The sequence below is a fragment of the Stegodyphus dumicola genome, chromosome X1 (assembly GCF_044657685.1).
Source record: "Stegodyphus dumicola isolate Sdum_Otavi_A_Nest chromosome X1, ASM4465768v1".
NCBI lineage: Eukaryota > Metazoa > Arthropoda > Arachnida > Araneae > Eresidae > Stegodyphus > Stegodyphus dumicola.
Genome location: NC_140780.1, coordinates 128,724,161 through 128,747,520, shown reverse-complemented (window position 1 = coordinate 128,747,520; position 23,360 = coordinate 128,724,161). Strand labels below are relative to the sequence as shown.

The following is a 23,360-nucleotide window of genomic DNA, read 5'->3' as shown; positions in this document are numbered from 1 at the left end:
GCCTCTGTACGGACTCGAAAGGGATCTTTCACCACATCCACCATATAACCCTGACATCGCACGTTCGGACTTTCAGCTACATCTTGCTGGTCCTATCTTCACTTCTGCACAAGACGTCCGAAATGAGGTTGACCTGTGTTTGGACTCGGGCCACCAAGTTTCCGAGCCGAAGGTTTTGAAAAACTACCAAAAAATTGGCAGAAAAGCATAGATTTTTGGTAGTGATTACTATCTGCACTAAAGGTACTGACTGCTTTTTTTTCATAACTTTATGAAGAACGTTCGTGCTTAAAATTTTCGTTACAACCATTAAATTCTGTAATTTATGAATTCCTTCCCACTTCTCATGTATTTATCAACTGTTCTTTATGAACCTGATATTCCTACAATTATCAGCTGTACTTTATAAATCTGATATGTAGAAACGCAATTTGATTTTATGCATTTCAGTATCAAGTGAAATCTTTAAACTAATCGTTCATTATAACACTTTATGTTGTTTTCATTCAAAGCTGAACTCAGATAATGTGCCGAGGTTGAACTACCAGTAATAGGCGACTTTAGCGCTCGCCCGCTAGAATTTAGAGAGGAACTGAGTGCTAGAATTGGGTTAGGCTCTTTGAATATAGCAAAGCCACGAGGTGGCAGATAGCAGATGCTTTCGTGGAGGAAGTTTCTGAAGGCTTAGTTTAGTTTATAGCAAAGCTCCCCATACACGTTACACACGGGGAAGATTATGAAAACGCCCATGTAGCCAGCCCGTTCGCCTTGATTCGAACCCAGGTCGGAACTACCAGTGTTCAGCGATTTAACCGCTCGGCCGCGGGTGAGCCTAATTGCTGAAGGAAACTGGGTCGTATTCATGTTGCACAACAGGAAAACAAACCATGCAGCCAGCTGGTTCGCCTGGGATCGAACCGAAACCAGGTCGAACTTCCAGTAATCAATATTCTTAACCACTCAGCCACTGGCGGCGCGTGGCAGAAGTAAGAGCCACAGATATTGTAGTGAGCAGCAAAAACCTCTAATACTGGCTCTGGTTACTAGTAGAATTATATATTGGTAATAATCCAATCTACAGCAATGAAATTTCGGAGCATAATTGTGAAGTTAAATACGACACTCCGATAAACGTGATAAAGATGAAAAATTTTTTAAAAAAGGAAACTTACTATGCAAATACATGTATTCATTAGTAAACCTTTTATAAAATTTATTCTTAATTTAGCGTTTATGAATTCTCAGAGAATTATCTCATCGAATTATTTTTTTCTCCTCTGGTAATCCAATATAATTGATTAAATTTATGTGCTGTTAATATCTTTGCCTGTTATGTACATAGTTTTTTTTTTTTTTTTTTTTTTTTTTTTTTTTTTTTTTTTTCCGTTCAAAGTTAGATAAAACTGAATGTACGTTACACTGAAATTACTTTGTCTAGAAAGTAAGCGCTTGAGTAGAAACAGATGTTGGGTTTTATTTTTAGAAGACATGAGATTGCTTTCTGTAAAGTAATGTTATAAAATTTTGAATTTGAAATAATCGTACTTCGTTTTTAGTAGCGCAGAATGATAAAGATTTAATGAGAATATAGCAAAGCATCTTTTTAGAGACGCTGTTATAATTTTGCTATTTTATTTTTTTATGGTAGGTCAAGGAAAAAGGCAGGCTGCTAAATACGGTAACAGCACATTACTCTGTTTCATATATAGCGAATCCGCTCTGAAATGAGGCACGAAGCGGTAAAGTAGCTGAACACCAGTATTTCGGTCCGAGTTTCGAATCCCGCGAAGGGACTGGTTGCGCTTTCGTGGTTTTACCCTGTGTAACATGTCTAGGAGCCAATTTCCCTTAGAAAGTCTTCCACGAAGGCATCCTTTCCCTTAGGCAGATAGATCGTACCGGTGTTTATTTTATCAACAGTACTGGTTATTTTTAAAAATGATCATCCTAGAAAGGTGATTGCCAAAAAGTATTCACTTCGCATATTTATACGTTATGCATGAATATACTCTTTTTAGTCAATCTAATATATATAAATTACTAATGCTTTAAAAAAATTCAATTTTCAATATTCTGTTTCCTATTTGTTCCTGTTCAATGAAACAGATTCATACACAGCAAATCCAAATGCATCGCTACAGGAAGATGATAAACCAGCACAGTACGTAATTACAGTTACATCCGGAAAAGAGTAGATATACATATAAATACATAATATATATATACGGTATACAACGATATACAATATATATATATATTATCATTTTTTAGGATGTATCTATAATATGTATCATTTTACTTTATTAAAATATAATATTCAATTTTGTAATTTAGGAATTTCTTCTCCCTTATCATGTATTATCAGCTTGTACTTTATAAACCTGATACCCCTTCAATTATCAGCTGTATTTTATAAACCTGAAACATAGAAACGCAATTTGATTTTATGCATTTCAGTATCAAGTGAAATATTAAAACTGATTGTTCATTATAACACTTTATGTATTCATTCAAAGCGGATCTCAGATAATGTGCCGCAAATTATTTCCACACTAAGTTTTTTGTGCAAATAATACGTCCTGCTAGTGTTTTTGTAATAAAATGCATGTTATTAATTGATTTCGAATTTTCGTTGCATCTTGATATTGCTGCCAAAAGATATTCAATCAACAATAGTATCTTTTACTACGTTTATGTGTGTGGATACATAGACCATTTCTCCGTGTACTAGAAAAATTTGATAATGATTTATCCACTTTTGAAGTAAAAAAATAATAGTTAGGAGTGTTATACGATTTTATAATACAAGTAAAAAATATATATAAAGCTCTGGAAAGTGCTAACACATATTTATGGAATATTATGGATGGTAATTTATGAAATATTATGGATGGATGAGTAAATGGAATATTATGTGCGTGCTATATATGTATACACATATCATCAAGTATAAAATCATTTATATATAATTTTTATGTCGCGATGAAATTTTTCTTCCGCAAAATAACGGCAAATTATGAAACATTACGCAACATTGAAAAGCGTGATGAACAAATTTTGCGAAAAGAAATAGCGACTGCTGCACGTATCTCACAGATATCTTTCATTCAACACAAAGGTGAAAAAGTTCTATTCCTGTTCAAAACATACCCTGCAGTCTGAGTCACAGACGGAAGAAATGACAGCAGGTCTTTTGTTCAACTGAGGGGATGTGTTTTATGGCTTACTCACTTTCCCGCCAAACAAGTACAGAGGAAGGAAGCGTCGTTGCCATAGTAACCAGGCTGTAGGTAGTCTTACAGATTTGAGTCTTTATCGCTCAACGTTCGTAGCGCCATCTGTTATTAAAAATCGACATGAGAAAGGGGTATTAAATGCTCTTAATTGAACAAGGCACCTGGCAGCAGGGTTTAGGGCATGCACTAAGCTACAAAATATCTAGAGCTGTCTTGAATAAGCCCTAAGTATGCAAGGGAATTTATTTATTTGGGACTCAGAAAAGACTTCAGCATGTGCAGGAAATAGTCATAAGTATAATAAATAACTAAACTACAATAATTCAGACTTAACATCATCAGTGTGAGATAGAAACAAGACAAAGCAGAACAACATGTCTTTAGTTGTCAGTGATTACATCACCAATATTTTATAGAGGATGCTAGCTAAACTTTATGATAGCAGCCATGAATCTGAAGGTTTTCGGACATTGCAAACAACATGCAAAATTTTCAAATTAATGGAATTTGTGAAATGTTTATAAATGGTAATAAATGAAGATAATAAAACAGGCTTTTTACTGTGATGACAATGCTCCTATCATTAATCAGCTAATAGATGGCAAAATTTATAGTATAATTCTAAGTCTAGAAAATCCGGCTACCAACAGTGAAAAAAGTGATAGAGTAGTAGTTTAGAATGAAAAAATTTCAATTGACAATTTAGAGGGAGTTCTCAACACAGCAATTATAGAACTTGAAAAATGGATCTTTGAAACTAAACAAGAAATTATGTCTATCTGTAGAAATAAAGAGAAAGTATTAGCACAAAAAAATTAAGCAATTTAATAAAGCAAAAAAAAAAAAAATTGTGTAAATTTTGACTCTCTTAAGGTTATAAATGCTTCATTATTTCATAAACCATTATTCTATATTTTTAATATTATAACTGCTACACATCATCCTACTGGATTTAAGCTGATGATCTAATATCTAGAAAAATCCCAAATCGTCTAATTCCTGATGAATCTGGATCTTAGAATTTGTACTGTACTTAGTTTTGTTCTGTGTGTATGTGGTTGTTTAGGCATGTACTTATATATTATTTGTTTGCGTATGTATGTGTGCATATGTATACATGTACATACTAGAAGGTTTCTATGATGAACATAAGATTTAAGCTTAACATAAACACTATATTCTCTCATATATAAGCTGCACTTTTTTTCATAAAAAAGAAAATGAAAATTAGGAGTGCAATTCACACAATTGTTCACACAATTTTAGAAGTGCAATTCACACATTGTGCAAATTCGCACAATGTTTATAATTTACTATAAATTTATTACTTTGGAATATACTATATTTTGAAAAAAAGAATATTTTTAAATTAGAGGCCAATAAATTTTCAATAAAAATAAATTTTCACTAAAACTAGGTAGGATATTTTATTTTATATATAAATGGAAGGCTAACATAACAATAAAAAAAAGTGTTTGCATTCCTTATTATTTTGTATTCCATTAATTATCACTACATTTTTAATGTAAAATTCTTTGAAAAGTACACTAAACATTGCTTTGAAAAATACTATACTAGAACTATAATAAACGCATATACAATATACAATAATAAACGCAGAAAATATATTAAAATTTTGGGAAAACAAAACAGTTTCGTACCTGATTGGGGTCAGCATCAAATATAACCTAAAAGAAAATGAAATAAAATTACTTTATCAAAACATCAAACATATTTACTGTTGCATTAACCTACATATATTGCACCCATCATTTTACAGTTCAAAACTATTATTAAAAATATAATTTGTACTGAACATGGAAAGAAAAAAAACAAACGCATTTCTTAAGAATTATTCTTGTCAAAGTTATACAAAGTACGATTCAAAAGTTCCCAGACTGAAACACATCCTCCTTCGAAATGAGACCCTTGTGCAACAACACAGTTTTACCAGTGCGTGTAAAGTTCATCAAAGCATGTCTGGAATCCATTTTTTGCCATGTCCTTTAATTCTGCCTGCAATGCACATTTAACTTCATCGGAAGATTGAAATCGATGACTCTGCAAGCTTCTGAGGTACAAGGTAGTGAAAGAAACTTAATCACTCACAAGTTAGCGTGCAATTTAGAATTGCAAGTCATTAGAAAAGAATGTCTAACCATTTATTCGTTTGGAAATCAACGCAGTAACTCGCAAGAATTTGATGCATATAGTCTAAAAATAAAAACGATGAACGCTGCCTTGTTGTAGGAGCTATCGAGGTAGAATTAATATCATCAATAGAATTCCAAGCACCATCCACATGCCAAAACATTAAAGAATTTATGACCAAAAAAGGTTTGGAACTTTCGGATACAAGTCCCGTGAATGAGAATATAGATATTCTACTTCGCCGAGCATTTCTGACGTATACAAACAGGAAGTATTTCAATGATAAATGATGGTTTGTTTATAGTACCGACGATATTTGGATACACGGTGATGGGTAAAGTAAAAAATAATAATACTCAAATTAATGCATTGTTTTTATCTACTGCTGATTGGTTTGGTTTGGTTTATTAGATTATGGCAAAGCACTCGAGAGCTATCTGCATTAAGGGAGAGATGCCTTCGTGGAGGACTTTCTAAGGGAAACTGGCTCATATACATGTTACAAATGGGGAAAACCACGAAAACACCCATGCAGCCAGCCTGTTCGCGGGATTCGAATCTCGGACTGAACTACCAGTGTTCAGCGACGTTACCGCTCGGCCGCTGGTGGGCCTATCTACTGCTGAAGGAAAAACATTTGATTTGCAGTCATTTTGGAACCTGGATTCGATAGGAATTGAAAATGAAAACAAAACATTTTCGGAAACAGATTTGAATACTATTAAGCATTTCAACGACAGTTTGAACTTTAATAACAGCAGGTACAAAACTCTTTTGGAAGGACAATAAATCACAACTCGACGATAATTTTTTCCGTTGCTTAACAACGATTTCTAGGACTACAGAATAAATTAAAGGGAAATGATTTCCTATATAATGAATATGATAATATAATTAGAGAACAAGTTGAAAAGGGGATTATTGAAATATATAAGTTTGTTGAAAATGAACCTAACTGTTATTATATGTCTCATAGGCCCATTATACGTGTTGCGTAATTTGAAGGAAAAGGCTAGAAGGTGCTGTTGCTTGCATAGTTGAGAGAGAATAAATTTTGTTCATGTTGAAGGCGGCGGCCTAAGAATACTCTGTATGTAGTGAATTAAAATATCATTAAAAACGTAAAAGTGTTAAAATTAGTAAACTCACTGAACCACCATCATCTGATTTGGAAAATCAAAAATTATTAGATGGTGCATGCGTCCGACAATTTAGGCTTTGTGAAGATTTTAGGTGTTCAATCTGAGTGTTTCGATTTGGATTTAACAATGGATATTTCATATTCAAGGGACAATGGAATTCCAAATAAAGGTAGGGAAATCTTAAATTAATTATTTAGTGATTATTTGTAGTAAATTAGTAAGTATTGTTGCTGTCATGGGTGTATTTAAATTAAATAAAATGGAAGATAAGTTAGATAGGTTGAAGCGTAAACGTTCCACATTGAGATCGTCTGTTACAAGGTTAATTAAAGTGATTGAAATTGAAATTAAAAATTGAAGGAGAGGCAAATTTGATTAAAGAATTATTGGAATTGTTTGAATTATTAACCGAAAAGAAAAACAATTTGAGAACACATGATGATGATGAAATACAAGAGTTAATTGATGTTAACTTAATTGAAGAAGATTATAGTATAAGCAAAGAATACAATGACAAATGTATAATTGCTTGTAGTCAAATTAAGCAGTTTCTAGATGCGGTTACCATGGCACCGCCAGCGCGGAATCCCCAAAGTTCTGATTTAAACCAGTGTAGTGGTTATGGAATTTTGCATGCAAGTTCCAGTTCTAGTGGGAGTATTATGCTGAATATACCAAAATTAATGATTGATAAATTTTGGGGAGACAACCAAACAATGGAATGAATTTTGGAATAGTTTCGAAAATTTGATACATAAAAACGAAATGCTTTCAAAAATACAAAAATTTGCATACTTAAAAACATTCTTAATGGGACAAGATTCGAATGTTGTGTCAGGCTTTGAGTTTACAGAAAGTAATCATGATAGTTGTGTAGCATCACTAAAGGACAGATATGGTCGAAAAGACCTGATCGTTAATTCATTCATGAATAAAATTCTCAATTTAGAAACTGTTAAAAATTCTGCTAACGTAAAGGCTTTACGTAAATTGTATGACGAATTAGAAGTTTCGATTCGTAATTTGGAAACTTTAGAAGTAACTTCTGGCTCATGTGGACATTTACTAATTCCAATATTATTAAAATTAATTCCGGACGATTTAGTTTTGGAATTTAATCGGCAAAGAGGATCGAAAGATAAAGTTTCGGAATTAACACAATTTATTAAAATGGAAATAGAATGCAGGGAAGTTTCAAATCTAGTATTAAATGAAAGGAAAAATCCTGTGCCTCCGCGAGTCAATCAATCAGAATATGAAACTAGAAAATATGTAAAAAATACACCCACGGCTGCATTTCATACTGCAGTTAACCAAAAATGCATCTTTTGTGATAATTTGCACGAGTCATTTAAATGCGAAGTGACTGTTTTTGATAAATTAAAGAAACTAAGATCCGAAAACCGCTGCTATTCTTGTTTTAAAAAATTTCATACATAAAAAAAGTGTAGAAACAAAACTAAATGTAATAAATGTGGCAGTATGTATCACAATGAATTGATTTGTACTAATAAATCCCCTGTAAACAAAAAGTCGGAACAAGGTTATTCCGAAAATGAAACTGAATCTCTGACTTTGAATTCTGAGGAAAGAAATAAAGTTCAAAACTTAAAATTGATTGCTTCTGTTCCTCAAAGTGATAATAATAATGACTGTAATGCCAAGGAAATATTATTACAAACTTGTACAGTTTATGCTTGTTCTAAGTATAAATCAAAATTAACTAGATTAATTCTTGATCAAGGCAGTCACAGATCCTTTATAACAAAAAAATTGGCCGACTATTTAAAACTTACTCCAATCCGTTATGAAAGACTTTCTGTTTATTTATTTGGTGCGACCAAGGCAATGAATCATTCCTATCCAGTCGTTAAATCGAAATTCAGAATTGGAAACAAAATAATAAAATAAAAATTTAATGTTTGATCTCGGATGTTATTTCCTCGGCGCCCATCAGTGTGCCTAGTAAACAAATTGCAGACTTCATGGAGCATCTGGAGTTGCAGATCGCCGATTTCTCAAGAAAAAATAACATAGATGTTGAGATATTAATTGGTGGGTATGAATTCTGGAATGTAGTTTATTCAGAAAGAATTTAAATATCTGAAGGGTTGTACGCAGTCAGTTCTGTGTTTGGTTGGGTTGCTACAGGAATCGAGAAAAATAAAACAAATAAAAATTGTTCTGAAAATTTAGCAGTAATGACAAACACTGTTGTGTTGAAAGATTTAAGAGGTTTTGGGGAATTAGAGCATATGGGAATAAATGATTCTGATGATTATTCCGATATTGACTGTGAAATAATGGACCAATTTCAAAGAAATTTGCACTTTAAAAACGGAAGATATGAGGCAAATTTAATCTGGAAATACAGTCCGAATAATGTAGGAAATAATTTTAAGGTAGCTAAAAAACGATTCGCAAATCTATACAATAAACTAAGTAAAACTCCGGAGATTTTTCAGGAATATAAAAATATAATTGAGAACCAGATATTAGAAGGAATTGTGGAAGAATGTCCGAATAATGATACAAATTTGGGATATCTTATGCTGCACAGAGCAGTAATACGACCTAGTGAAACTACTAAGGTAAGAATTGTGTACGATGCTAGCTCAAGGACAGAGGACACGAATTCGTTAAATTACTGTCTTGAATCGGGACCTAATCTAAATCCAAATATACTAGACATTATGTTAAATTTTTGTAAGTTTAAGATAGCGTTTTGTGGAGACATTGAAAAAGCCTTTTCGATGATAGAAATTGCTGAAGGTGATAGACAATTTCTAAAATTTCTTTGGTTTAATGAAAATGATGACTCCTTTAAGATTATGCAAATGTGTTGCGTAGCTTTCGGTTTGACTATATCTCCTTTCATTTTGGCCACCAGTATAAAATATCCCATTCGGAAATACAAAGATAAATGCCAAACAGTTTCGAAATGTTAAATTCTTCTGTCTATGTCGACGACCTATATTTTGGAGCAGGAACGGTTGAAGATGCATATTGGTTATCTGTAGATGCGGTTAACATATTTAAGGATGCTGGGATGAATTTTAGAAAATTAAGAACTAATTCTAAAGCATTAAACGATTTATGGGTCTTAAATGGGATTAAGGAATCAGATAACAAGTTAACTAGTGAATCGAACTTCTTAGACATGATTTGGAATTCTACTAAGGACAATATAAAGTTAAATTTAAAAAATTTAATTGACATTTCTACTGGAAACGATTTTGCTACAAAAAGGAAACTTTTGCAAAGTATCGCCCAAATATACGATCCATTTGGATTTATTGCACCCTTTGTTATTCGGGCAAAAATTATTATGCAAGAAATCTGGTGTTCCGGTTCTGACTGGGATGAGGTCCTTCCTGCAGATATTAAGGACAAATTCAACATTTGGCATGATGAACTTAGTGATTTAACTGAAATATCGATACAGCGAAATTTCTTTGATGGCGATCCAATGAATATAAGCCTTCACCTATTTTCGGATGCTAGTCTTAGAGCATATGGGGCCATCGCATATTTCAGATAACGTACGAGTGATTCTGAAATTAAAACTTCCTTTATCATGTTGAATTGCAGGGTTACGCCTTTAAGATCAATCACGCTTCCTCGTGTAGAGTTAATGGGAGCACTCGTGGCAGCTCGAATGTATAAATACTTGAAAAACTGTTTGGTGATTTAATTGAGGATGTTTATTTTCGGAGTGATTCCGAAATCGCCATTACTTGGATTAAAGGTTCGCCAAATAATTGGAAACCATTTATCGCCAATCGTGTTACAGAAATACAGGGTATATGCAACAAAAAATTGTGGAACCACTCCGAAGGAAAACAAAATCCTTTCAATTTACTGACTCGAGGAATTAGTGCTCAGTCACTAGTTAAGAATGATCCGTGATAGCATGGGGCACACTGGTTACGTTTTCCTACTGAAAACTTTCTGAAACAAAAGAAATTACAACCAAATTCAGAATCGTTAGAGTTAAGAAAAAGTATTATTTTGACTGCACCTGTAATTAACAATGAATCCCCAATTTTGCATATAGAAAAGTTCAGTTCTTTAGGAAAATTACTTCGAATTACTGCCTATATATTAAGATTTATTGGGAGGCTTCGGAAAAGGTCTACAGAGAATGGACCTTTAAGTGCTTTTGAGATTGAAGCAGCTGAACATTATTGGATAAAAATTACGCAACGAGAATCGTATCAAGTGGAAATAATTAAGTTATCAAATAAAAAAATCAATTCTTGATTCTTCCATCTACTCCCTTAATCCAAGAGTTTAATCTTTGAAGTCCCATAATCTTTGATGAGAAGGGAATTCTTCGGTTGAAAGGTCGCATTCAATTTGCAGACTGTCACAAGAATTTAAAACATCCTATTGTATTACCCTCTAAATGCAAGTTTACCGAGTTGATTATCATGGACTCGCACGAAAAGGTATTCCATGCTGGAGTTAATTCGACACTAACTCAGATCAGAGACTAATATTAATCATTAAGGGAAGACAGCGTGTTAAGACTATCATCAGAAAATGTGTGATATGCAGATGATATAGTGCTCGTCCTGGGGTACAGGATATCGCTCCACTTCCTCCAGACAGAATCCAAGAGTCGCCTCCATTTGCTGTGACCGGGTTGGACTTCGCCGGCCCATTTTTTACGAAAGACAGGCAAGGTAAAGTTTACAAGCTGTTGTTAACATGTGCGGTCACTAGTGCCTTACATATAGAGATAGTAACTGATCTCAGCACTGAAAGTTTTTTGCTAGCTTTCCGAAAATTTTTAGCTCGCCGATGACTGTGTACCACCATGTACTCCGATAATGCCAAAACTTTTAAAAGAGCTGACAAAGAACTAAAACATATTTTCAAAACTTTGAGATACTCATCTGTGAAAGATTTTTTTTTTCTGCTAGAAGCATAAATTGGAAATTTATTATTAAGAGGGGTCCATGGTGATGTGGGTTTTGGGAGTGTATGGTACGAATCATAAAATCCAGCTTACGCAAAATTATTGGTCGATCATCTCTTACTGTGAAAGAGCTTGAAACAAAGCTCATTGAAATCGAGGCAATGATTAATTGTAGACCAATTACCTATGTGTTTGCAGATCCCAATGAACCTTCTCCACTAACACCCTCTCATTTTCTGGTTGGTAGACGATTACTATCTCTGCCTGCTAATAAAATAACATAAAATAATTTGATGGGATCAAGAAATGCAATTATTAAACGATATAAATACCATCAAGATATTTAAAATCATTTTTGGAAGTGTTGGAGATCAGAGTATCTTTCTAATCTGAGATCTGCCAATATTTGTCCTCCACGCTCTAACGCATCTCAGTTTAAAATCAACGATATTGTCTTGATTCATGACGATAAACATCCCAGAAATCTCTGGACAATAGGTAAAATTTTGGAATTAATGCCAGGCAGAGATGGTAAAATAAGATTTTGCATAATTAAAACACCTACTGGTACCTTAAAAAGGCCTATACAATTGTTATATAATATGGAACTTAACTAATTTTTGTATTTTAGGTTTGATTCTCCTGACCTCGCTGATAGGTATTATTTAATGTTTTGTAAAATTTATATGCTTATAATTATGTATGCATGTTTGTTATATTTAACCATTTCTCTAGGATTGATTGTCGAAATATTAATTGAATATTCTAGAATATATTATTGAAAGATGAACTCTCTACCGAGTTCAGGTGGGGAGTGTTGCGTAATTTGAAGGAAAAGGCTAGAGGGCACTGTTGCTCGCACAGTTGAGAAAGAATAAAGTTTGTTCATGTTGAAGGTGGTGGCCTAAGAATACACTCTGTATATAGTGAATTAAAATATTGTTAAAAATGTAAAAGTGATAAAATTAGTAAACTCACTGAACCACCATCATCTGATTTGGAAATGCAAAAAATATTAGAATACATGAAGGAAAAGTAACAACAAAAATAAGAATAGTTTATGATGGCTTTCTCTAGGTCCAAAAGAGCTAAATCGTTTAATGAATGTTTGATATCAGGCCCTAATTTAAATCCCAACCTGTTGGATATAATTTTAAAATTTCGCGTTCATAGAGTTGCATTTTGTGCAGACGTAGAGAAGGCTTTTCACCAAATTGAAATTGATAGTGAAGATAGAAATTTTTTAAGGTTCTTGTGGTTTGATCATTCTTCCGACGATAGTGACAATAGTTTAGGCTTTAAGGTTTTCCGAATGTGCCGAGTGCCGTTTGGGATGACAACAAGTCCGTTTATTTTGTCCGTCACTACCAAACAGCATATTAAGGGTTGTGAAAGAAAATAAAATAAAGCTGTTGACATGTTAAATAAGTTCTTATATGTTGATGACCTTATCCATGGAGCAGACTCCGTTGACGAAGTTTTTTCACTATCAACTGATGCAGTTAAAATTCTTCAAGACACTGGTATGAACTTAAGAAAATTTGTATCAAATTCCGTACCTTTAAAAAATCATTGGCAAGATATTGGTTTAATTAATAAGGAAGATAGTTTGGATAAGAAAACGTTAATGGTGCTGGGAATAATTTGGGATTTGGATGAGGACACATTGAAATTAGATGTACAAGAACTTTTACAACCAGTTAATTGGAAACACGTTAAAAGCAAAAGGTTTTGCAGATTGTGGCAAAAATTTATGACCCAGTTGGCTTCATTGCACCTTTTGTTATCAGAATAAAATTCTTATTACTAGAGTTATGAGAATTGGGACACAATTTTGCCCAGCGATTTGAGTGAAAAATTTAAAACTAGTTATTTTGAAATTGAAGTTATTCTCAACTAGTGTATTCCTAGAAAATATATATTAAATGATAAATGTGTAAATTTTGATAAAATAGAACTTTGTGTCTTCTGTGACGCCAGCCTCAAGGGATATGGAGCTCTTGCATAGTTTCGTGATCCTGATTCTTGCTGTATGTCTTTTTTGCTTTCAAAGAGCCGTGTATCCCCACTTAAAAAAAATAACCTTGCCTCGTTTAGAACTTATGGGAGCCATTATTGCCGCAAAAATAGTTAAATATTTAAGGAAATTGTTTAATATCCAAGAAGATAATGTATTTTGTTTTAGTGACTCTAAAGTCATCCTTCATTGAATCAGGGGTACCGCTAATAAATGGAAACCCTTTGTTGCTAATTGTGTACGTGAAATACAAGATCTTGTATCACCTTCACAATGGAAATAGTGTAAGGGAAACGAAAATCCGGCTGATATAGTTTCACGTGGATTAAGAACTCCTGATCTAGTGGGAAATAAACTTTGGTTAAATGGACCAGTGTGGTTAAAGGAGAAAAATCTACCTTCATCATCTTTTGACTGAGCCTATAGTAGAAGAGGTACAGGTAGAACAGCGTCAAACTACTTTATGTTCTGTTATTAGCCAAGAGGCTGAATCTGAATTGACATCCAGGTTTTCATCTGGAAAAAAATTGAAATGTGTAACTGCATGGTGTTTAAGATTCTGCAACAATATTAAACCTACATCTTTAAAACTCAAGGGTTTTTTAACAATTCAAGAACTGGATAAGGCAAGCAATTTGATTTTCAAAATCATACAAAATTCCGAATTTAGAGAAGAAATTAGACTTTTGAAAGCAGGGAAGAAATTGAATCTCAACAGTAAAATCCTGAACTCAAATCCTTTCCTTGATAGAGAAGAAATCCTTAGAGTCGGTGGTAGACTCTAACTAGAATCTTTCAGAAAACACATAGTATCCAATCTTCTTTCCAAAAGTCACCAAGTTACTGAATTGATAGATAAAAACACTTTCACGAAGTGAACCTTCACAGAGGAGCCACATTAACATTATCTACGCAGCGACAGAAATTATTGGATCATTAATGACCGAAAAATTGTAAGAAAAATAATTTGGAAATGTATAAAATGTTTTAAAAATCGAACAAGCACATCCAGTCAGATAATGGGTGACCTACCAGCTTCTCGCGTATTGCCGAGTAGAACATTCTTGAATACAGGACTGGATTTTGCAAGCCCCTTCCTAATTAAAATTAGGAAAGGAAGAGGGGGAATGAGATATAAATGTTATGTTTGCCTTTACATATGCTTCACCACAAAGGCCATTCACCTAGAAGTAGTTAGTGATCTAACAACTGAAGCATTCCTAGCACCTCTGAAAAGATTTGTGTCGCGCAGAGGAAAACCCAAGAAAATCTTTTCAGATAGAGAAACCAACTTTGTTGGGGCTGATCGAGAATTAAGAAGATACATAGCTATACTTTCCTATGAGAAAGCATTTCAAAACTACGTGAGCGGTGAAAATATTCAATGGATCTTCAGCCCTCCTGCTGCCCCTCACTTTGGAGGCCTCTGGGAAACTGGAGTGAAGCAAATGAAGATTCACACTAAGCGGACTATTGGGACACAGGTTCTAACATACAAAGAATTTCACACCTTAATTATACAAATCGAGGCGTGTTTGAATTCCAGGCCAATAGTTTCCATCTCATCTGACCCTGAAGATTTTAATCCTTTAACACCTGGACATTTCCTAATTGGGACTACATTAACAGCAATTCCTGAACCTGAGCTTACAAATAATAACCCCTGCTGAAAGATGGAAATTGACACAGCAAATTTTCCAGAGCTTTTGGAAACATTGGTCTAGAGATTTTCTTTCACAATTACACGGGCGTACCAAATGGTTGAGGGATAAACCAAATTTAGCCCTCAATGACTTAAGTCTTAATAAAGGACGAAAAGTTGCCTCCATTAAAGTGGCGACTTGGACGAGTAATTGAACTATATCCTGGTGCTGATGGAAAAGTTTGTGTTGTGAAACTAAAAACTTTATTGAGCGAAATGATGCGTCTTATACATAAACTTTCCCCGCTTACCATTGAGCGAATAAGAATCTAAAAAAAAAACATTAATTGTATATTCATAATTTGTGTCTTTACTATTATTAATTCAATTATGTTTCAGATTCAGAGACTGGATTAACCATTGTGGATTATGATAATTTAGCAGTTTCATTATTTTGTTTTCACTCTAGAGACTGTATGTTTTATTTCTAAATTTTTGTGCTAAGTTTAATGTTGTTATTCAATTTAAATTTGTCATTATGCATTGTTATTTTATATGATATACTGTTGAACGTTTGGGAAACTTGTTTAAATCTAAAATTGAAGATCTTTATAATAATGTTGTAATGAATCAATGTTCATCAGGGCGGAGTATGTTCCGTCTTTTCGGTAGATAGGTGGCGCTCTTGCTGCGCGTCGATGAAAAATACTTCACTTTACACTTGAACAGAAAAAAATGATGCATATATTATACCTTTTTTGATGCTTGATTATGTTTTCATGGCCACTATAGGTGGAAGTAATATATTATATCTTTAAGTTTTATCGTTAATAAATGCTATTTCTGTGTTCAGTGAAATCTTGAAGTTTTGATCGTCAATCTAATGCTCTCCTAACCTGATCGAGAACAACTTGAAATTATGACTCATGGGACACCAGCATTTCTAAAATTTCCATTATTCCTTTAGCTTCGTTACATAAAGATTAAAAATAAAATAGCTTTGAAACAGCATTAAACTTTATAAAACTACCTAGAGTACTAAGAAAAAACACAGGATAAAATCTGAAATCCAGAAATCCATAATCCAGAATGATCCAATATCTGAAGCTTTCAGATCTCCAAAAAATTTTCTCCTTACAATATCTAGGAAATGAGAACATAATAATTTTAAAAAAAAAGGTTTTTTGCAAAAGTGATTTTTCTTCTAGCTAGAGAGATTCCTGTATATCACTTTAATGGCAACAGACTGATTGATAAACACTTGTATTACAACTCGTAATCAGCTGCTAATCTTGGCAGTTCTATCTAGTTTTCTCAGTTGATCCCATAAAGAGGATTGAAAGGTTGAAAAATTCCTAAAGCAGTTTCCCAAGAGAATCCGTAAAAGCAAAAGGAAGGCACTTTAACCTCTGTAGAAAGTACTGTATTGTAAAAAGGTTATCTGGTCGACACAGGACTAAATTTCAGCTGAAGAGGGAGGTGAGCACCCACGTTTGGAGGGTGTTCTTTTCAGACAAAGCACTGGGTGCATGATCATGAAAAAGTGACCAGGAGCCTTGGATTACTGTTTAGAAAGCAGCAACACAAAACTGAGAAAAATACATGAGATAATAAGGCAGCGAGTCCAACTTTGTAAGTAAAGTCCAGTATTAAAACAATTACTCATTTACTTTCAAAACATGGAAAGTCATCAGATAGCACCACTTGATGAATTTTAGTAGCTTTGCATTTTGCTTTCTCTTCCAAAGTAATTACGATACTGGTTGATATTAGCTACGACAATACTTCTCGCCCTTCAGCAGCTGTGGAGGTGTTTCAAAACATTTTCCTATCTGATTTAAGCAATAAGTGAGCCACCAAGACATTTGTTTAGAGTGTGGTGTCCCTCCTAGAGGTTTCTAGAATAGCAGCGAAGAGGAGAAAAAGAATTAGATGCTGAAGAACTTCAGTTAACAGGAAATTTTGCTCTGCCTTAACTTTCTAATTTGATCCACCTTATTATTTTTTGTAGGCTATTATTATTACAGTTATCTTACAAAAATTAAGCTTTGAATTTTTGTTCAACTGGAAAAGACTTTCTAATTCTGCAGTTGTTACCAAGTGAAAGAATATTTGGTGCTTGCCTTCTTATAACAGCCTTGGCACAATCCGGGCTTAAGAAAGTGTGATTTCAAAATTAAGCAAACAAATAGCCTTATTCTGATGTAGATTTTGAACGTTATAGAAGGCAAAATTTTCCAAATAATGGAATTTGTGAAGACATGTATGTGAAGACATGTGGAGACATTTGTGAAGACATGTGGAGAAGTACAATTGAAGATGATATAACAAGTTTTCCATTGTGACGACAATGCCCCAATCAGCAATCAATTAAAAGTCAGTGAAATCTGTCGCATAGTTTTAAATTCAGAAAATATCATAATCGATAGTATAAAACATCACTAAGAGATTTTTGAAAATGAAAAGATTTCAACTGAGAGTTTAGAGAGAATTCTTGACCTGGCAATTACAGAACTTGAAACAGTAGAACTTTGTAACTGAACAAGAAATTTGGTCTATTTATAAAAGAGAAAATATTAACTTAAAAAGTGAAACAGTTTTAAACAACTACACCGAAAAAGGTTAGTAAGAAAAACATGTTAATATTGAGTTTTTTAGTAAATTTTGATTTCCTTAAGGTCATAAATGCTATTACATATTTCCAGCAACATTCTGACTAGAGGGCGCTGTGTTCTTCCCAATAGTCAGTGGCAGGCAGGATACTAAAGGTGTAGGACATGGAAGGCAGAGATGCCTAATAATATATCTCTTATTGATTGCAAATTTCATATATTTTCTTGTAAATAAATGTTGTTATTGTTTACAAAATCTCTTATTATCTCTTGGATGCACCTTCAGTCTCACAGAACCATTAGATGCAAAAAATGCTTCATTATTTCATAAACAAATCTTTCACATTTTAAATTTTATAATTTCTGCATGTTATTTTACTATATTTAAATTGATGATCTAAATCCAGAATTTTTTTTTTTTTTTTTATTCTAGAATCAACAAATTCCCTACAGTTCCGAATCTCTGACTTCGCACTGTAGTTCCATATGCTGCTTTATATCAGAAGATGCACTCATAAAGGGATGTAGCAAACAATATCCCATTTAAAATTATTTATAGAGAAATTTATTTTTACATGGCAGTTTCAAAGAATGAGTAATAAATTTAGGAGACAATTACTAAAAAGTTTAACAAGTATTTTTATATAATTCAATTAGTTCAACATAACAATTATATTACATTCAACATAATATTTAGCATTCACTGGGTTGTAGTGAAAATTCTGGCAACATACAGACAACAAAACATAGTCTATAAGTAGGTAAATGACTATGTAAATAATAGTAAAACATGATAATAAAATTCTTCATAAGAAACAAAATTAGGAGATAATGTAATAGGTAATAAAGCAGATGTAGGAGTGATGAATTTTCTGCAAGAAAATAACTATGAAACTATAGTGAAATGCACAAAAAGAAAAGAAATATGAGAATCTTGCAAACTGTTCTTTTTCAAATTTATACATTGCTATGTATTACAGAGACAGTTAAATATCTGTGATGATAACAAAACAAATGAAGCATTGAAAAACATCAGTGGTAGGATGTATAACCCAACAAACTGTTATAATCATAACACATCTCCATAGTGTAGTTAAAAATGAGATAATTTAGGAATTTCTTTAGTATAGTTATTTATCTGTGTTAAAAGCCTTTTACAGTGCAGAAGGAGCTGTGGAATTGTACAGCTTTTACAGCTTGTGGAAACTGTATAGCAAACATTTAGATTTTCATTATGATCTAAGCCTATTCAATTGGGTTCAAAGACAATTTGTTTTCTGTTTAGCTCATGCACCTCATAAGCTTATCTTTTACATATATGCAATCAGTTGTACTCACTCTGGACATTTTTACTGCCTAAAACAACAGAAGAATCTGACTGAAGTAACAAGCTTGCATAAATCACAGAAATTCTCTATTTTACTGCCCTCAATGAAATATTCTCATTACGTAGGGATCAATACAATCACAAATGCTGATGATCCTTCTGAAATTACTCTCCACAGTCTACAATTCTTAACTAATTATCTCCTAATTTTGCTGCCTAATGAATGATTTTCAACAGTGAATAGTATTGCCATACATCTGGTGAAAATGTTTATTTATATTATTATGTTATTAAAATGTGAAGAAAAATATTTAAGTCTATTCATTACTAAGTGCATCAATTGCAAACTGATTGCACTGCATGACTCTAAAGTGATTCATGCCAAGTTTCTCTTAAATTCCAACTTCAAAATATATGAAACTTCATACTATCTCAGATAAACATGTCAACAGAGTTCATAATGCTTTTGACAACACATTTACCTGTATGTAAAGGGAAAAAAAAAAGACATTTTTGCTTTTTCTCAAAATCTATCAAAGGAATAACTGCAATGTTAAATTAAAATTATACACATATAACTAATAAAAACTGTAACTGCTATTATAATTATTCCGGTAATTACTAATTGTATAAAACATTCAACAGCAAATAGCATACAACATAATGCCTATAATAACTTTATTCTGTTATTTATACATCTGTTGCCATACAAAGCTAAAAACTGTCTGATTAACACATTAAGTTAACACATTAATTCAATATTCACTAAATTAAAGAGAAAAATTAAACCTTTCAAGCTTTGTTAACTAATTTTGAATTTCTTTACATATATATTTGTTTCAGCTAATACAATCCAGTAATAAAAACAAAAATTACAAATTTGACTGACAAATTATAAGGCTACATGGCCCTGTTAGTATCACATTTTAGAACGTTAATGCAACAAGCAGGAGGCTTCTGAGAAATGTTTCGTCTAGCTAGGCGCAATATGTCCCAGCTATGAGCAAAATTTTGAAACTTTCCCAAAAATGTTCTGTCTGGAAACGTGTTCCTCGTAGGTTCAACCAATCAGATGAAAGTTCTGCTTCTGAAGAATCACGGGTAACTTTCAATATGGCAATGGCTCTCACTGTGAAATCATGGACGGTGGAAATAGACGCCAATTTAATTATTGCTACATTGTTGTAATATAACTGCCTGAATGATTTTTTAAATGTTTATATATTCATTAAACATATAATAGTGGAAATTTCAGACTTGACAGTATTTTATGATGTTCTTGCAGTTCGGATTTTTTACAAATTGTTTGTCTCCAAAAATTCGCCAAATTTGTCGTATTTTGTGCTGATCGTGTATTATCACTGTTATATAATAGAACTTTAATTCTTAAATTTAAGTTCAATATTTTTTTTAAATCCATTTGTATATGTGCTGCTTTTCTCCTAATTACTTATCTTTTAAATTATTAATTGCATAATCAGCGACACAATTTAAACAGCATAAAAGATGCATAAAAAAGAAAAGCATAGTTTATGTAATAATGAGAAGATTCATTAAATTTGTATATTATTTCCATATTATTAATGAAATACTTTTTGGATTATAAATACATTAAAAACTATACTTTTATTGTGAATGATGCATAATGAAACATTGGAAATTTATGGATTTATTACTAAGCATGATGAAAAACATTTGTATATACATTCATTAACATAAATCTTATTCATTACATTAATACTAATAAATATATATCAACAACTTCTAAACCATCACATTTCTCTATCTGTATGTAAATATATGACTTATTAGATGTGTATTAGATATGTATCTATGAATACAAAAATGAACAGTGCCAAAAAGTTTATTTGAAGTTTCCTCTAATTCATATAACAATCATGTAATTGGCAGGAACTGTAGTCATCAGTTCTTTGCAAATTATTATGGATATGTAATAATCAGTTGAAAAATAATTGATGAGCAATTGAGTACTAGAGAGTGTACACATTTTGTTTTGGGGTTAATTGAGAATTATATCATATGTATGATTTATGTAATATAAACACGACTAATAAATAATAAATGTAACAGCTGTGCATTTATAATATTTGATTACTTAAAACAGTGCACAACTGATTATCACCTTCATGTGTGTTTACATAATGAATCGTACTTTTCAATTATGTGCATGGGCCTACTAGTGGCCAAAGAGTCATTGAACACTGGTAATTCTGTCTGAGGTTAGAATACCGCGAACGAGCTGGCTACATGGACGTTTTCTTGGTTTTCCCCATTTGTAATTGGTATACGAGCCAGTTTTAAAAAATGTTCTACAAAGGGATCCCTCCTGCTAGGCAGATATCCCTCAAGGCTTTGCCTTAATCACACAAAACAAACTCATGATGTGCACCTCCTAATTTCTAGAGTTGGTATAATTAATGTGTTTTAGGTATATTGCCGAGTGTTCTATGGGACAGTAAACAACTTGCGCATGTTTGATTGATCATATATTCATATGCCTTATTTAATCTTCATTTTGCCAAATAGTTTCTGCTGACTGTGAGGATGTATATATCAGCCATATAAATTTTTGCCATAGAAGGTCTTGGTTCCCCCCCCCCGTTTCAAACATTTGCTTATATTTATAGACAGAATAGTAATTATGAGCCATAAAGTTAGTCAAGAAAGTGATTTCACCAGGTGACAAATTTTCCAGTGAGCCATCAAATTTTCAATAGAATACAGACATCAGAAAATACACATAAGTAATGTGTGATAAAAGACTTATCCAGCACACGTTTTAAACTAGTGTTAGTGTATACAGAATTTGGCTATTACTGATGTAATTGATTACTATAACCAGAAGTGTGTTTGTCTGTTACTTGAAATACCAGAGTGGAGATCAAAGTGATTAACTTGATAGCAATCCCCTTTCTATTATCTTCCATAACTAACAATAAAGTTTAAAACGAAGAGTATGAGTGATACAAAATAACACGAAGAAGCAAACGTCGCTTGAAAGGAAACGTCACTTTTGCCAATCTGAGCGATAACCGATTCTTGTTTGGCTTTCAGCCTGTTTACCAAGTGAAGATGGTAACCCAATTTCGCGGAAGAGCGATTCTCAGAACTGTTCCTCCAAACATTTTGTTCTGGCAACAAATATCATATGTGATAAGAGCATTACAAATATTAGAGAAAATGCTTTTCTCTTATTTTTATCCATTTACAATCTACATAATTAATACTTACTTCTAGTCGCTCTTTTAAAGCTATCAAGTCTTCATCAAATCCCATCACAAAATGCTCTGATAACAAAATTTTACTGTAATTATGGAAAAAATATAATTGTTTGAACATCCGAAGACAAAAGTAAATCAATAACACAACTTAAAAAATCACTTATTATTGCAGCATGTTTCAAATATGAAAATGCACAAACACTTATAGCACAAATTAAATATAATCATAAAATTAGATATCTAAAAAACTCAAGAATAGCTTCAAAAAGAGATACTTTATGGCTTTTCTTTTAAACCTTTCTTTTGGATAAAATACATTTCTAGTTACATTTGATGTACCAGTGCTCTTTAGTGCAAATATTATATGAATTTGAGCAAATTACTTCTGGAATTTCAAGCCGAAAACTCAAACTTAGCCATTTCTCACTGAAAAATATCCTCAAGGAAAATGTGTCCTATTCAAAGTGTATATGACTACAATCAAAACAGAAATAGCATACTTGCCAACCTATGACACTCAAAAATCAGGAGATTTTTTTAAGAAATCGGGAGATTTTTCACAATGTTAAAAAGACTTTTTAAATGAGGAAAATATAGTTTTCAATAATGAATTAACTTTAAATAGTAACTAATTCTTAAATGCAAGCAACACAAAAATTCCTTACACATAAAAACATTTTTATTACTTGCATCGTTTAAGAAAACAAAACAAAACAAAACAAAACAAAAAACAAAAAAAACCTTTAATCAGTTTTTGTACAAATGGTATAAACAGTGGCAGATTTTGCTTTCTTTAAGAAAGAAACTTCATAATTTTGTTCATAGCAATTGCCACGTAGACCTGCTTTCACTAATAAAAGTTTTCTAATGTGTCATCACTAATATTAGATCTAAATTTAGTCCTCGTTTTCGCAACAACACTGAAAATCCTCTCACACTCTGCATTACTATGGGGAACTGTCAAGATGGCCAACATAATTCTAGACAGTTCTCTATATTTTAAAATTCCATCAGCATCTTTCAGTTTTCCAATTAAACTCCACTGGGTGTCAATCCTAGCTGATTTT

At 32.6% G+C, this 23,360-nt stretch overlaps 1 protein-coding gene across 3 annotated transcripts in view; it reads right to left on the bottom strand.

Annotated features, from left to right (window-relative positions):
* Window positions 1-23,360, bottom strand: part of LOC146993268 (uncharacterized) — a 115,003-nt gene that overhangs the window by 75,532 nt on the left and 16,111 nt on the right. For all 3 annotated transcript variants that reach the window (XM_085807813.1, XM_085807814.1, XM_085807815.1), the window contains 2 exons: window positions 22,304-22,376; window positions 4,898-4,924 (listed from right to left, as the gene is read on the bottom strand). In XM_085807813.1, coding sequence (XP_085663939.1) covers window positions 4,898-4,924; window positions 22,304-22,348 — 72 coding nt within the window. In that variant the 5' untranslated portion in view covers window positions 22,349-22,376. The remainder of the gene's footprint in view (window positions 1-4,897; window positions 4,925-22,303; window positions 22,377-23,360) is intronic.